At 38.0% G+C, this 18,211-nt stretch overlaps 1 protein-coding gene across 3 annotated transcripts in view; it reads right to left on the reverse strand.

The window, feature by feature from the left end:
- slc25a21 (solute carrier family 25 member 21) overlaps positions 1–18,211 on the reverse strand; it is a 395,200-nt gene that overhangs the window by 22,321 nt on the left and 354,668 nt on the right. For all 3 annotated transcript variants that reach the window (XM_073040006.1, XM_073040005.1, XM_073040004.1), the window contains exons 6-7: positions 7,653–7,712; positions 2,836–2,943 (exon numbers count right to left, since the gene is read on the reverse strand). In XM_073040006.1, the coding sequence (XP_072896107.1) occupies positions 2,836–2,943; positions 7,653–7,712 (168 nt within the window). The remainder of the gene's footprint in view (positions 1–2,835; positions 2,944–7,652; positions 7,713–18,211) is intronic.

Below are 18,211 nucleotides of genomic sequence, written 5' to 3' on the forward strand. Positions count from 1 at the left end.
GAATGGCCTTCTCTAGCAATTAATTTGTATGTTATATGTACGTATATAAACATAATATTAACATGAGGACAGGAATAAGTGGGGGTAACAGAAACAAATCTTTAACATGGCAGGAAATTTTTGAAAAGTTGATTAAAATTACAAGGGATCCTTGGTTTTATTAACGGAGGAAAAGCAAATAAGTTACAATAAGTCACAGAATGTTCTTTAGGCTTCAACAGAAGTCAGCAATTTTGAGTCCTGCACTCTAGGTAGGATGCCAATATCTTAACAAGGTGAAGGAAAGATTGACTGGAATAATATGAGGGACTGGCAACTTCAGTTACATAGAGAAAATGATGAAGTTGGGATTGGTCTCAGAGAAGAAATGGCTGACAAGAAATCTGATAGAGGTTTTTCAAAACCACGAATGATTTTGAAAAAGTACCATGATATCTCAAAAGGGAGGTGAACAATGCCATAAGCAATTGTGTAGCTTCAGAGTGCTGACAGGAGTGGACACCTGCTTCAGTGGTATGGATTTGGCACCCTAGATAAAGAATCAGAAGAATCTGGTCAGAGGGCCTACATCCTAAAGGTGCCAGGACTCCAACAAGAACCAAATGAAGAGTCAATGGAAGACAAAAGAAAGAGAGTTAAATTCCTCTAATTATGTTCCAGTAATTTGGACCTAGTCTGGTAGAATACTTATGGCATAAATCAGAATCAGGTTTATTATAACTGACATACATTGTAAAATTTGTTGTTTTGAGGCAGCAGTACAATGCAAGTGATAAAAATTATTATAATTTACAATAAATAAATGGTACAAGAGAAATGTGTATGTCACTTGTGAAAATAGGGACTAAATACATCTATTATTATTTGCAGTGATACACTTACATACTAAACACTAAACCAATGCTCAGACACAAATCACATTTTTTACCTTACAACTAATCAGCTACTACAGGCATATCATACATTGTAACACAAATATTTTTAGGAGGGGCAATCTAACTGATGCCTTCAGCAAAAATGTATAGGACTGTACCATGCTCACATTCTTAATTATTTGAAGCAAAGGATCTAGTTAGCTGGGCTCAGTTGCCACTCAGTCAGTGTCCAATGACAGCTCAGAGTTAATGAACATAACAATATGGTCACGACTGCTGTTTCAACACATCACATCCCACTCCCTGAAAATCTCTATCCCTTAAGTAACTCAGATGATTTAAATGTACTCCTCAATGCAGAGTGAGATGTGGAGGCTGGAGCACTAGATGGGTGCAATCAATTACTTCCAAGATCTGCAAACCAATAAACTGAAAAAATATGTGTGCCCAATGCTTTCTAAGCAAGGAGAAAAGGTTGGGAGATGGGGAAGAGAAGATGCTTTCTCTATCTCATTCACTGAATCAAAGATTAAAAGGATTGATGAAAAACCAGATCATTCATGACCTCACTGAGTGAGAAACGAGCAACATGGCCCATTATGATTTCTAATGTACACAGCAATGTATCGCCCATTGTGATTTGTGGAAGTATAAGAAGCTTAGGATGACAGACACCACTTACTCAGGTAATACATCAGAGGCATGCTGCATGACTGTAGCAATACACAGGATGACGGTCATTACTGACTGAATACATGGATCTTTATTAAGATAAAGCAAGAGCACCATTCTCCATCTCTGCTGTCTTTTGGTCCCTCTCATAACTGTCTTTGGGTGAAGTAGGACTAAAAAATGAAGTATCGGTATGTATAGGTTAAAAAAAAGTATTGACCTAAAAATTGTATCCAAAACTTCAGACAAGTTGCAGCTCCAAACTTCACTATGGCTAAGTCCTTCTGTTACTCTCACCCCTGCATAGAGAACCGCAAGTAATGAAAGGTCCCTTTAGAATGCACAGATGTAGGGCTTGTCTGCTCCTGCTGTACAGATCCAATCGCTTGTGCATGGTACACACAGATTGATATTTGCATATACATGAATCATTTGTATGGGACTGACATTAATTTTACTAGTACTTAGATTAATATCATCCTTGTTTCTTGCACATACATGTCATGCACACAAAAGCATGCATTTGAAAACTATAAAAGATTTCATGTTACATTTAAAAGAATACACAATTGAATTTTTGAACTGTTATCTCTGCCAACCAATGTCTATTTTTTTAGTTTTTGTTCTGTTTATTAATTGAAGAATTTTTTTCAACTTAACCTGTCCAAGGTAAACATAATTGGTTTGTCCCTCCTATACCCTCAGTTGCCACTTTATTAGGTACACTTTGTACACCTGTTCATTAATAAAAATATTAATCAACCAAACACATGGCAACAACTGAATGCATAAATACATGAGGTTTGGTTGTTGTTCATACCGAATACCAGCATGGAGAAGAAATGTGATCTAAGTGACTTAGATCATGGAATGATTGTTGGTGTCAGATGGGGTGATTTAAGTTTCTTAGAAACTCCTGATCTGTTGGGATTTTCACATGCAACAGCTTCTAGAGTTTACAGAGAATGGTGTGAAAAACAAAAAAAAAGCACATCGGAGAATGGTTAGTCTGTTCAAGCTGTCGGGAAGACAATGGTAATTTAAATAATCATGCATTACACAATGGTGTGCAGAAGAGCATCTCTGAGTGCAGAACAGGTCAAACCTTGAAGTGGATGGGCTACAGCAGCAGAAGACCACAGACATACTCTCAGTTGCCATTTTAGTAGGTACAGGTGCTACCTGATAAAGTGGCCACCTAGTGTATCTCAAACAGGGAATTAGCATAACAAGACAACATTAATAAGAAGGAAAAATCAATACAATATAAAGTTTAAATTCTTCTTACCTGTGAAAAAGAATTCCGTTGAGCTTGTAGGCTAACCTTGACTACTTCAAAAGGGTTGACAATGATTGCTTCTGTGAGACCAGATCCAAGACCAGCCAGTGTAAAAATCTAGACAATTACCAATAAATGCATAATTGGGAATTACTGAGGATTTAAAGAAAATTACACTGTTCTTAGTTTAGGTTAGTGTTACCCTTATCTCTGATAGTGATAACTTCAAACCCTACTTCAAATGCTTAACTACATAATCCAAGCTGACACTTTAGTACCACAATGAAGCAGAATCAGAATCAGATTTATTATCACTGACATATGTCATGAAATTTGTTTTGTGGCAATAGTACAATGCAAAGCATAAAATTACTACAAGTTACAATAAATGAATGAATGGGGATAAAAATGCACAAGAGGAATAGCGAGGTAGTGTTTATCAACCATTCAGAAATGTGATGGCATATGAAAAGAAACTAAAACATTGCATGTGGGTCTTCAGGCACTGCACCATTCAAACTGCAAATTTCAGGTAAACTTTAAAGAAAGCACTTACCTATTCTCTCAAGTGGACTGAAAAGATCTCAAGATTAGACAGACACATGAACTGGCAGGAAATATGAGGATATGTATAGATCAGTGGAATTAGATAGATTGGCACCATACTTGTCACGATAATGGTAGACCAAAGGGTATATATGTTCTGCTGTTCTGATCCATGTTTTATGTTCATTCTGCCAGCATGAATTAGGGGCTTGGAATGATCCCCATGCCAGAACAGCTAGCCTAATATTGAGTCATGTACCTTATTTGTTAGTAATCTTCAGATACCAACTGAGTGACCCAAGCATCTTGTTAACAATTAGCATTTTAATTTAGCAAGAGGTCTCGGTGGGGAAAATGAAACAGTTGAGGAGCTTTCTAGTTAGACAAAACTCAAATTAAAAACTCTCACCATATTTTTAAATGTCCCCTCACTCTCATATCTTCCCATCTTTAATGTCCTCCAATCCCATAAAATATAGCTGAAAGCTATGCTCAAGCCAGTTGTCAACTTCAATTACTCCACCATAATTGATGATTCCTGAGGTTTCCAGGGCCTACACTCTGGAACTATTTCTCTCAACTTCTGTACCTTTCCAACTCTCTCTCTGCCTTAAGATAATCTGTTCCTTTGAATATCTCTATTAAAATATGAGACAAAGACACATAATCAATCATTAATGTTGTAACTGTTCTAGACTTTGATCTCAAAATCAACCCATTAAAATAATAATAAAATTAACTCTTCATCACAGCAAAACCACAAAGCCTCACAGTTCTCAATATTGACGTATTAACTTGATAACGTGTAATTTGTCAAACCATGTTTCAGTAACAGGATTTATCGTTCTTTAAAAATTCCATTGCTGAAGAACTAGTCTGTTCAGATTTCAAACTTGGATATGCTTTGTTTGACTTGAACAGTGCTCTGCTGTTCCAGTTCAATGGTTTTCAAAGTAAAGAGAAATTTAAGGGAAATTAATTGTTGAATTCAATTTTATGTAATACTGTTGCTGTAATTTAATACATGCCTTTGAGGAAATTGGTTTGAGTCAAGGTGACTTTCCCAAGGTAGAGCTAATGTCTGATAAGCTTGTGTAAAATTAAGCAACTTGTTAGACAGTACAATAGAATTATTAAGACCTTAGGTTGCAATTGTTCCAGTTGAAACTCTGCAAGTCCATAATTTTAAATTAAACAGAATTGAAAAATGTTCAACATGAATTCAGGTGAAATTCACAAACAGTTAATTCATAAGTTATAGGCTGAAAATGTATGTAAATAATGGACCAAATAAATAAACATTGATAATTCTACCATTTGGATTAAGATGATTCATCACAATAATTCAATAAAGTCAGATAAACTACTTCACTTTCACTGTAATTCAAAAATTACTCATAAGGAAGAACATTCTTTTGTGGTAATAAATACTCAATATGCAATAAAAATTGACACCATAAAAGGCGAATAATGCAAACATAATACTATAAGGGGAAGCATTTGGCCTCTTATGCTCGCTCTGCAATTCTTGAACATCCTGGGTGATTTTTTTTACCACAGTGCCATTTTCCACATTTCCCTTTATTACTCTAATAAGTGAAAATCTGGTAATAACAGTCTGTTGGTGTATTCAATTACAGAGCTTTCACAACCTACTGGGTGAAGAGATTTCTTCTCACCTCAGTCCTAAATAAACACCAATTTGAAACTGTTACGCCTGGTTCTGGCCATCCCAGCCAGGTAAACGACAACTCAGCATTTACCTTGTCAAGCCCCACAAGTATTTTAAGACATTTCAATGAGACCATCACTCATTCTTCTAAACTCATGAGAGTATTGATTCAGTCTGTTTACTGAAGCTAGCTTGAAGCCAGTAAAAAGAGCATGCCTGGATTTATTAGACAAACTAAGTGATTATTCTGCTTCGGAAAAGTTTTGCAGAATACAATTGACTAAAACATGAGCTGGACCAACTATATAAACATTATGTTTGTAAAAGCAGTGTAGTAGCTCACCTGCAATCCCTTAAAGACCATTTGCCATTTGCAAGTGTTGATCATTATAGTGATGGGGCAGATCACTAAAGGAAATTCTGCATTGTTTATTCTCTCCTTGTGTACCATCTCAATATACTTACATATGTATACATCTCTCTGGATGGCCTGCAAACCGAAACTTTTCAACGTATCTCAGTGCACGTGACAATCATAAACCATTTTCTGATTTGTAAGGTCAGTAAATGGATACCTCCTCCTTTCATCATTTTTCCATTTGGCATTTCCAAATCATTTACTTTCAATATGACCAAAGCACCAAGAATCTGAAATTAGAGCAGTCAGTGCTGGAATGCTCATCATGCTTATTAGCAGTAAGATCGACGCAATAAAAATCCTCAACAAGCTAGCACACTGGAAGATGAACATCTAGCCCAGAGTTTAAATAATTGGACAATGGAAGCTTCCTTATGCCGTGCTGTCTTCCATATTTAACCGCTATATCTATATTAACGCTGTATCAGGGTGTATAGGGTATTCAGGGAGAGGTAGCAATTCTGGTGTTGGGGCCTGTCGTATCCATTCTGGGGCAGCTCACTCACCTTTGGTCTCCATTGGCCACTCAGCTCTCACCTGTAGCTCCAAGTAGCTGCTTGCATGCAACAGCGGCCACACACCAGTACACAGCTTTGACAAGCGGGCTAAATCAGGTGAGGGTAGCCAACGGCCTAATACCCTGGTGAGATAGGGACATGCCTTTCCTAGCATGCAAAGTCAGCTCTGGCAGATTGGGTGGATGAAATCTATAGTGAGATCCAACGGGCAGGAAGGCAGCACTGCACTACTCCATGGACAGCAAAGGGCAAGACAAGGCACAGAAGATGTCATGGTCAAGCTTTGCAACCTAGGAAAATTCCAGTTTGCGATGCTTGTTCATACCATTGGACCCGGACTTCTGAGGTCAAGAGAGTGGAAATGGCACAGTGCAACAACTTTTCCACTTTAAAAACTCTCCTGCACACAATTTCAGTCATTGTCAGACATGATGAACAATCACCAATGCTGTATCACTATCCAAAAGCATAAGTGCCCTTAAGTAGGAAACATAACAGCAGTTCTTGCATTGCTCCAGAAAGAAGAAGCACAATCAGTTTCCCTCACCATCAAACAGGGGGTTTTAGGCTACACACTTAATCATTTGGCCAAAGCATTTCTTTCTGATTTGAAACGTTTTTTATTCATTATAGTTTATACCAATTATATTTTTGGCCACTTATAGGACTATAAATTAGTTTTGGCACTGGAAAGTTTTGAATAATTTATATTACATAAATGCACACATTTGCTAAAATTGAGACCTAAGTTCATTAAAAACCTTTATATATTCTTAAAGTGATTTCTCAACATTGGGATCAATATCAGGAATTTTAAATTAAAGCCTTAAAACAACTTTAGAGTATCGGAGTCTTAGAGTATTATTTCTCACATTATCCCAAGTAACAATAATTGTAAAGAATGTTAGCTTAGTTTGATTTATATCTCTTTAATTATGTAGCTCTGACAACATCAGTTAAGATCAACTGACAAAGATATCAAGAGTGAAATTCTACAGAAAGAAATGAAAACCAGTTTAAAATTCTGGATTTCCAATATTATGAAGCCACTTATTTTCTTATTTACATGTAACTTTTAAAAACTCCTGCAGCAACATGCCCTTAATCCCTTCCAAATATCATGAATCATACCCTGGGTTTTCATAAACTGGGCAGCTTTCAATGATGCCTGTCTAGAAGTCTGGTGGTCTGTCAGTCAGCAACCATCTTAACACTAAACTTTTGGCTTTTTACTACGGTTTAGCCACTGAGTACGCTTCCCTAATAAGTTCATCCTTAACTAACTCTGTTCAACACCTAAATACACAACCACAGGTAAACAGGAAGTTGAAAGCAGGAATGCAAGAAGACAAAGGCACTAATCCCTGTGCTGAGTGACAGCTCATGAACAAATTTACAGTGAGTTAAACTTACAAAACTTAATAGTATATGGAGATTTGGTTGACCATAACATGTAACCTCAATTTAAAAAATTAAGTTATTTAAGTCTTTATAAGGGAAATGACAGATAACCAATATTGGGAAAAATAAGTAAAGCCACATATTGCATTAAAGAACCATTTATTGTGAATTAATTGTTCACATTTTATCAACATCTTTAGGGAAGTGCCAGCTCTGTGAAAGTTTATCAACAGTTTAACTAGATGTGAGAGGAGCTATAATTTGTACTTACCACACCAGTTGGCAGTGAAGCATAGCCTAATATCTTCTTATATTGCTCAAAAGTCAAAAACTAGAAACCAAACCATAATGATATAATCATTAGTTCAAATAAGATAACCAAATGTGTTGACCTCTTCAACAAATGCCCTTGTGCTGTTCAACGCATTTTCAATCAAAGGCAAAAGTAAATGCATTAAATGAATCCCCACAAAATGAAAAGAAAAAGCTTTTTTAAGTATAGAAAGGGTAAGAGAGTTGAGGGTACATATAGGACCTATACAAAATGATGCTGGAGATATTGTAATGAGAGAAGCAGAGATGGCAGAGGAACTGAATGCGTATTGTGCATCTGTCTTCACAGTAGAAGACGTCTGCAGTATACTAGACATTCAAGAGTTTTGTCAGGGAAGTGAAGTTTGTGTAGTGAAAGTTACGACTGAGAAGATGCTCAGGAAGTTTAATGGTCTAAGGGTGGATAAATCTCCTGGACCTGATGGAATGCACCCTCACGTTCTGAAGGAAGTAGCTGGAGAGATTGTGAATGCATTAACAATGATCTTTCAAGAATTGATAGATTCTGGTATTGTACCGGATGACTGGAAAATTGCAAATGTTACTCCGCTATTTAAGAAGGGTGGGAGGCATCAGAAAGGAAACTATAGTCCTGTTAGCCTGACATCAGTGGTTGGGAAGTTGTTGGAATCAATTGTTAGGGATGAGATTATGGAGTACCTGGAGGCACATGACAAGACAGGCCAAAGCCAGCATGGTTTCCTGAAAGGAAAATCCTGCCTGACTAATCTACTGCAATTCTTTGAGGAAATTACAAGCAGGGTAGACAAAGGAGATGCAGTAGATGTGGTGTACTTGGATTTTCAGAAAGCTTTTGACAAGGTGCTGCACATGAGGCTGCTTAGCAAGGTAAGAGCCCATGGAATTACAGGGAAGTTACTTACGTGGGTGGAGCACCAGCTGGTCAGCAGAAAACAGAGAGTGGGAATAAAGGGATCCTACTCTGGCTGGCTGCCGATTACCAGTGGAGTTCCACAGGAGTTGGTGTTGGGACTGCTGCTTTTTACAATGTATGCCAATGATTTGGACTATGCTATTAACGGATTTGTGGCTAAATTTGCCGATGATACAAAGATAGGTGGAGGTGCGGGTAGTGTTGTGGAAACAGAGAGCTTGCAGAGAGACTTAGATAGTTTAGGGGAATGGGCAAAGAAGTGGCAAATGAAATATAATGTTGGAAAGTATATGGTCATGCACTTTGGTGGAAGAAATAAACAAGCAGACCATTATTTAGATGGGGAGAGAATTCAAAATGCAGAGATGCAAAGGGGCTTGGGAGTCTTTGTGCAAGATACCCGGAAGGTTAACCTCCAGGTTGAGTCAGTTGTGAAGAAGGCAAATGCAACGTTGGCATTCATTTCTAGAGGTATAGGATATAAGAGCAGGGATGTGATGTTGAGGCTCTATAAGGCACTTGTGAGACCACATATGGAGTATTGTGTGCTGTTTTGGGCTCTTTATTTTAGAAAGGATTTATTTTAAAACTTCTAAGAATAAGGGCCATAATGTTCCATTTTCAAAAAGAAGAAATTAACATGAATCAGATATAAATACAGCTGTGTGTTCTTTGGTTGCACAAAATAGCATTTCAAAATTAATCACTGATGGGAATTGAAGGAAATTACCATTATCGTCCCCACTTATTTCCTTCAATCTCCTGAGATTTTCTTTAATCTCAAAAAAGAAACAATTGATGAGTCATCAATAATTACAAGCCACTTTCTGAACAAAATAAGGTAGCTGAGCCATATTTTTCAATAAAAGTATTTTTAAAAGAAAGAGTTCAACATAAAAAGTCATCCTTGACCAAAGTGACAGTCAGGTAATCAGGCATACAGTCATTATTTCTAATTAACACAAAATCAAATTGGTAGCTCCAAATTTTCCACACAATTAGCCAACAAAAGAGCTTGTCCTTTAAACTCTGTTGTCCAACTTGACTTTTTCATCCCACCCCATCCTTCCTATACCTGCACTGCTTTTCCAGATAACTGTGTACCTTACTTCCTCTTCTCAGTAAGCAATCAGTTCAGCTGCTTTTTAAACAAGTCAATAGGTGTGTATCATTAAGAAGGGAATTAGTCCCTAAGGTAACAGAGCATTTCAAAGGTTGGTGAATGAACTGGTAACTGTGATATGATCACTATGACTTATTCCATTCAATTTTATGAATAATCACAATTTGTATGCAGTAAAAAAGACATAGAGTGGTAGCATAGAATCCAATAAGGTACTTAGGTAATACTGACGCTATTTCAACAGTGATTGCACATCAAAACAACTTAATTAGCTGTTAAGCACTTTGGGTTCTCCTGAGAAGGAATAAAAATATGCTATATAATGCTAGTTCTATATACAACTAACCAATGATTCCTATTATTAGAAATCATTTATCTGCATGGTGGAAGTACAGCTGGCTTGGCACAATACTATACTGAAAGATAGACAGCAAGGGACAGGACTAGTTCCATTTTATAGCAGACTCAGGGACAATCAAGTTCAGACAGAAGTGCTTTCCACCTAGTGCATAAGAAAGCAGACCAGAAATTATACAATGGGCTAAATCATGCAGCATGTGATTTCCCAGCTGCTAGATCTGTTCTGAGTGAATTATGAATATACTGCTATATAATGCTTTTGTCGGATACCCTCAGCATGAAGGTGGCACTTTGGCTTTGAAGGATTATCTTGTGGTAACTTTTACTAATGCGAGATTGGCAAGGACCAGCTTGAGCAGGATCACTCTCTACTTGCCACAGACCCAGTTTGGAATTTATGTCCTTTCAAGGCTCGACACACTCAGTCTATGCAACCATCTTACTCTTGGTGATGGATAATGAAGTCCGCCATCCAATTTATATTCTGTTCCCTAACTGTTTTCAGTGTTTCTTTTAACTGTTGTTGAATATGAAGGAGCACTGATTGATAAACTGAGGGAGAACAGCCAGTAGTAATTGGGTATCCTTGCTCATATTTAACCTGCTGTCATGAAACTTCACAGGGTCTCAGGCTGATGTTGAGTACTTTCAGCGATACTCCATTTCAAACTATATACCACTGTACCTTCACTGGGTCATTCCTACTAGCTCGAGAAGTGTATCCAAGGATTATGGTGGAGGAGATATTCTAGCGAGATCAGCCAATGAGGGTTTATGGATAGAATTTAGGAATAAGAAAGGGGAGTCACTTTGATGGGGTTATACTAACATCCCGATACTTAATAGGAATTAGAAGACCAATATGGATGCAGATAGCAGATAGGTGTAAAATCAATAGGGTTGTAATAGTGAGAGATTTTAACCTTCACAATATTGACAGAGATTGTTTTAGTGTACAGTATTTAAGTAAGGAGAATTAGTAAAATGAATTTAAAAAGGACCTTAGGAGCATTGATATACAAAGGGGCAAAAGGGTTCAAGTCCATAGCTCCAGACATTTAGATTATCTGGCTGGTAACTTAACCATAGTGCCACTACTTTTATCCTGTATCCATGACATAGAAGCCTTCTGCCATATGTAGGTATATTGAATATTAAAATTTTTTATTCAGAGATACAACCCTTCTGGCTCTTCGTACTACACTGTCCAGCAACCCCTGACTTAACCCTAGCCTAATCATGGGACAATTTAAAATGAACCTACTAACTAGTATGTCTTTGGACTGTGAAAGAAAACCAGAATACTCAGAGAAAACCCACATATTCCATGGGGAGGACATATAGACTCCTTACAGGTGACATCAGAACTGAACACTGAACTCCAATAAAACTCTTAAATTTGTCCAAAAAGGTTGAATTTTAGAACAAGACCAAGTAGAATGTAAAAAAGTACCAATTTCTTGGTTACATCTGAAACACTGATCAGATAAATTTGGGTTTAATTAATTTATTTTTTGTGGTGCAATATATAATTGATGTAAAAAATTGTATTGCACTAATCTTAATCGGACGTTTATTGTATTTGTCATGCTCTCAAGACATAGTCTTGACCAATTTTTTTCTTCAATTTTAATATTCAAATCACTTTCCCATTTTTGTCTCCAGGCATTCCTTTTTTTCCCTTTCTTTCTTACTTTCTTCTTTTTTTCTATAGGGATGTTAGGGGGGAGGGGTTAAGGGGAGGGGGGATGGGTAACACATATTTTCTTTTTCACACACTTTTATTCTGTAACTATTTGAAAACACAATAAAAAAAGTTTAAAAAAAAACACTGAACTCCAGTGTCGCACTAACCCTACATCCAGCTGAGTGCACTACTTTGAGGACTACTGCAGCATGACGATAGTACTGGATAATGCCATCCATTTTGAGAAAATGGGATTAATGTTTGTCCAAAAAGGTGGAATCCATATCAGTACAATAGATGCAAAGATTTTATATCATTTCTGTGTGCTTCAAAAAGAGATGTTGTAATTCAGCTTGGAGACATGCCACTAAATGAATTGGCATTGCAGGAGCAGGGCCAAGAGCAGAAAGATGAGCTTTCCTTCAGAATTAACATGCTAGTCCCTGACACCATTGAGAAGGAGGGCAACTTTAGAGTCTCCCCCTTCTACTGGCTATGTAATCACCCATCTGGTAAGTGCAGCCAAATGGACTGACTAGACAAGACAGGACTGTAGAGCTTCAATGTGATCTTCTGGTTGTGAGCTCTCTCAGCTCTGTCCATTGCACAGAATTTCTGCTGGCTTACATACTTTGTTCTAAATTGCGGAATGCAGCACAGTTGGTTGAAGTGCCACAAGAAGGAACAGAGTGTGTTGTTCAGCACAGGAGGGTAGGAATGGCTGACTGTGCGATCACAGTAACATTAAAGACCATCATATTCTTATGAAGCCCAACTTCTCTGATTTCTTCATAATACATTCTGATTCCTCCTCCATATAAGAGAGGATGAAGTACAAATCAACTGAATGCTATTGTAAGTAGAGACATCTTCCCTCAAGTGCTGATGCAGTCAAGCAGCTCCAATATTTCACCCATGCCAGGGAAATCACCCAAGGTATGTGAGCTCCTATTGCTCATGCCTGCATGACACTCAATCCAATAGCATGGTTCATCACAAAAAAACGTTCTCAGTCTGCATTCATTTGATTCCTTAGTAGAGTTTCCTGAAATCACTAGTCAAACTCCTTCAAAATAATTACATCTGTGAAATTTATTTAACACGTGACCCACTGAATTTGAGATAAATGCGCGTTCTTCCTTCATGCGTACTCTCTTACAGCTGAGGCAACTTGCCTTTACTCCTAACCTGGGGGTTCTGAGGTGGACAAATAAGTTAGTTTGGAGCTGTAGATTCTGCCACAGTTGGGGTAGATGGTTCTTGAAGAGATGGATGGGTAAGTGGGTCAGGTAGGAGATAGTGTTTTTCTTCTTTTGTTTACACTGACTTCTTGTGCACACCCAATGCATGGATTTGAAATGCTCAGTGCCATTCCATATACCCTTTCTTCATTTTGTGCATCCAAAGCCCTGGATTCCTAAGAGTTTGTGAATAAGTTACACTTTTTCAGTATGTCTGGTAGTCTCCTGCCATGACGGAGTTCAGAGCAGAATGCCATTTTCTGACATGTGAACAAGCTGACGTACTCATCAAAACTGGCTGCTTGTGGAATTGACTCTGTTGGCAGCTAAACTGATAGTGTTTTGAGATGGCTACTAGGAAGAACCGGAGCCACTGCTGACAATAGATAATGAACTTGGTCTTGATCTACAAATATTCTTTTCCCATAAACAGCCAAAGCCGCATGCTCCACCTGTCTTGCTCATCCTTCGTGATGGGTAGAGTCAGGCATCATCTTCATCATGACATTCCACCCCTCCTTTCACATTTTACAGTGACTGCCATTACTCCAAATGCTGGGAGTAAATAATGTCTGTTTCCTCAAACCCAACAAAAGACAAAAGTTTAAGAAAGATGTATGAAAAGTCCTAATGAAACCAACTTTTATCAGACAGGTTGACAAAAGTGTTTAAATTCAATCAATCACAGTGATGGGTTAATATCTGATAAAACCATATGACATAGGAGCATAATTAGGCCACTTGGACCATTGAGTCAGCTCCACCATTCCATCATGGCTGATTAATTATCCCACTCAACACCATTCTCCTGCCTTCTCCCTGTACCCTTAGATGACCTGACTAAGAAAGAACATATTAACCTCCGCTTTGAATATTCTTAATGACTTGGCCTCCACAGCTGTCTGTGGCAATGAATTCTACAGATTCACCACCCTCTTGCTAAAGAAATTCCTCCTCATCTCTGTTCTAAATGGATATTCCTTTATTCTGAGGCTATGCCCTCTGGTCCTGGAATCACTCACTGTGGGAAACATCCTCTCTACATCTACCCTATCAAGGCCTTTCAATATTCAATAGGTTTCAATGAGATCCCTCTTCATTTTTCTAAACCCCAGCAAGGACTCCATCAAATGTTCCTCATACATTAACCCTTTCATTCCCAGAATAATTCTTGTAAACTTCCTCTTGACTGTTTCCGATGCCAGCAAATCTTTTCTCATAATACTTCAAATGCTTTCTGACCAATGCCTTATAAAACACATTATGCACATTATAGCATTTTAGATTTATGGGGCTGATTAATGAGCATATTAGTATTTATGGCGATGAAAGTAGACATACATGTTTGTTGGTGTTTATGTGCATGCAATAAAAAAGACTCTGGGAATATGTTTGTGTGTGTGTAATTGCAAGTGAGAGAGAGAGCAAATACATGCGTGTGTGAGTGAAGTAGAGGGTGATAAGATCTCTTCATTGATAATCGCTTCGCTTCTTTTCAGCAGCTCTCCGTTAAGTTCAACCTGCCTAACGCTCACTTTTTCAGATATCTCCAAATCCGACACTTTATTGCTCCTTTAATTCCTAACTTTCCTGAAATGCCTGCGAAAAATGCTATGGACCTATTTCTTTCCATTAATCCACTAGGTAAAGGTTTAATATCAATTATCTGAGATAAACTAGCAGCCTTACGACGGGCCCCTGTGGATAAAATTAAATTGGCCTGGGAACAGGATTTAAATATCTCCTTATCCGAGGAGAGCTGGGACTCAGTTCTCAAATTGGTTAACTCAACCTCTCTTTGTGCTCGCCATTGCCTTTTACAGTTTAAGATTGTTCATAGAGCCCATATGTCTAAATCTAAACTATCTCGATTCTACCCTGGCATTAGTCAGCTCTGTGATAAATGCAAGAGGGGCGTGGCCTCTCTCATCCATATGTACTGGCTCTGTCCTAGCTTGGAGAAATTCTGGAAAGATGTCTTCACTACATTATCGGGTATTCTGAATCAGCACCTAGAACCAAACCCCTTAATTGCTCTGTTCGGTTTTTGGGGAGAGACAGATTTATGTCTGGGTCCGACCAAATGCTGAATACTATCCTTTGCCTCTCTCCTGGCTAGACGCTTGATCCTCCTTAGATGGAGAGATGTTGCCCCGCCCACTCATGCGCAATGGCTTAACGACATTATGGCCTGCTTGGACCTCGAAAAAAATCATTATTCAGTTCTCAATTCGGATTTAAAGTTCCATAAGGTCTGGGGATCTTTTATCGAGTACTTTCATAACCTTCCTCTTGACTAGGGTTTTTTTTTCTTTTTTTTTCTTCTTTTCGGTCCCTTGCTTTCAGCTCCTTTTTTTTCTGGTAGTAGGCATTATTATCCTCTGTTGCTAAGTGTATTCACAGTCTGGGAGTTTGACTGTCCTGACCTATACTCTTTATATTGTGTTGTGGTCGGTCTGGAGTTGTTGTTTTTTTTCTTGTGTTGTGGGGCTTGGGGAGGATACTAAGCTTACTTGTCTTTAATTTAGGTGCTTTTTTGTTAAATTCTCTTCCTTTGTAGCATATTGTTATTGTACGCTTAATTTTGCACTGTATTAATGCACCTCATTGGGATTTGGGGTTTTTAATTTGTAAAATGTTTTGAAAACTAATAAAAAAATTAAAAAAAAAGAAATAGAGGGTGATTATGCATGAGTATGTGTAAGAGAGAGAGCAGAGAAAGACAGAGGACAATGTGGGTGTATGTATATTAATGAGGGAGAGTACAATGTATGTATATGGAGGAGGTTTGTGTGACAGAAATGCAGATTGTGGAAATGTGTGTGTCAATGTGAGCGAGAAGTGTTTGAGTGCCTATGAGAATGTCTCAATGAGTGTGAATGTGTGTCATGGTCAGAAAAAAATATAAGCGAGTGGTAAATAAGAGTGCTGTAGAACTGTGTGATATGTCCAATGAAATGCTGTTTTTCCTATTTACAATGCACTATGCACTAAGTGTCACTCTGAGTCAACCACCTTCTGCCCTCCTTGTGAGTATCATGGCTGAGTATGTATGGATGACATTCCTCCTGACATTTGTCTCCACCTTTAATACCTACAAGTCTTTCTCAAAGAACCTCACTTTCCTTTACATCCACTTCATAGCAACCATTCAGTGATTTGCTGCTTTCTGGCTGTAATGAGGAGTTGGACTTTGCTCTGGTGATTGGACAGCAAACTGCCCAAATGCATCCATGGGGAACTGAATTGGCTGCATATAAGGAAACTTGGCATTGAAAACATGATACACACATGGGGATTAAATATCACAATCTTTTCTGATTTGACAATGATATGTTAGTACTCTTTCAGAAAATATTAAAACAAACTGATAAATTAAGCCCTACATATACATTAGTCATTATGAATTGAAAAGGCATATGTCTCACTAAATTGCTCCAATGGCAGCATTTACAACTGATAGCAGCAGTAAAAAATTCCTGCTGGCTGGAACTTTTATTTTGTTATGATATATATCTGTAAACACTAAACACTGATCACAGGAACATGTCAGAACAGACATAACACATTTTATGGCAGATGGAACTGAGCAATTGGATACTGCCACCGACTACTCAGGGCCTTTACACAGACTTATTCCTTTTCTCATGCCTAAGTGCTAACACCTAACAGATGATTGCATAGTACCTGTCTAAGCATGTTCATTCTAAACTGGAAATTTATTTTATTAGACTGTTATCATACTGTTGCAAGAAACATCAGGTTGTTATAGTAGGTAACTTTAACTTTCCACCTATTGACCTCGGACAACCATATTGTAGAAAGACTAAATGAAATAGTGTTTGTCATATGTGTAGAGGAAAGTTTCCTTAATTAGTATGTAGAAGTCCCAATGAGGGAGTGGATGATATATTATTAGGGAATAAGACAGGACAGGTAACAAAAGTTTGTGTAGAGGAACACTTTTCATCTTGTGATCACAATGCCACTAGTTTCAAAGTACATTTGCAAAAACTTAGGTCTGGTCCACAGGTTGAGATTCTAAATTGGAGAAAGGCCAACATTGATGGTATCAGAAAAGATCTGGCAAGTGTGGATTGGGACAGGCTGTTTTCTGGCAAAAAGGTACTTGGTAAGTGGGAGGCCTTCAAAAGTGGAATTTTGAAAGTACAAAGCTTATGAGTGTCTGTCAGAATAAAAGGTAATGATAACAGATGTAGGGAACCTTGGTTTTCAAGAGATATTGAAACCCTGGTTAAGAAAAAAAGGTGCACAGCTGGTATAGGCAGGTAGGAACAAATAGGGTGCTTACAGAGTACAACCTGAAAAAACAGAATTAGCCTACAGCACCTGATTAGTTAATCTGGACTGTTAATGCTCTGGCCTGTCCTCCAAACATCTTCCCACCATATTTACATAATGCACTTTAACTTAGAGCAAGTGATCCTCTACATTCAACACACATTATATTGGCATGCTGGGTGTAGCGAGGTACAATTTCAACATCTAGCTAATACCATACTTCAGCACATGCCCATTACAGTGTAGCAGTACAGAACACACCAGTGCATCTAACCACTGCGCTGAATATAGGGGAACAGCATAAATACATTGAGCTAAGGCCTTTGGTTGTCCAATGTAATAGTGTATCATTCACTTGATTGGGTACATTGACTTGGACGAAAATGCACTGTAAAAGCTTTTGTTTTATTTTACATATGAATTAAAAACATTACATTTTCATACTTCCAAATTTCCTCATGACATAGTAGGAAACCATTCAACCCAGTAAATCTATGCTGGTTTTCAGAGAAATCCTATCAATCCCATTCTCCCACTTAGTCCCCTGCAATCTGTTATCCAGCATATGCCCAGTAACAAAACCGATTCTCCGACCACCCACCACAAACAGGGATAATTTAGTTGCTGAATCACTCACAACCACCATGTCTTTGTGTCATGGGAGGAAACTGGAACACTTAGGAAAAACCTGCATGATCAAAGGGAGAATAACCTGCATGATCAAAGGGAGAATATACAGGGCCATATTATCTTCAGAGATGCTGCCTGACCTGCTGCACTCCTCCAGCAATCTGCTTTCTGATCAACATTCTATCAGGTTTGCGATAAGCAGCATCTAGCCAAGGACTTTCCCTCTTGACCATACTTTGTTGTATGTTGTATGTCAGTG

Source organism: Hemitrygon akajei, chromosome 3 (assembly GCF_048418815.1).
Source record: "Hemitrygon akajei chromosome 3, sHemAka1.3, whole genome shotgun sequence".
Taxonomy (NCBI): Eukaryota; Metazoa; Chordata; class Chondrichthyes; order Myliobatiformes; family Dasyatidae; genus Hemitrygon; species Hemitrygon akajei.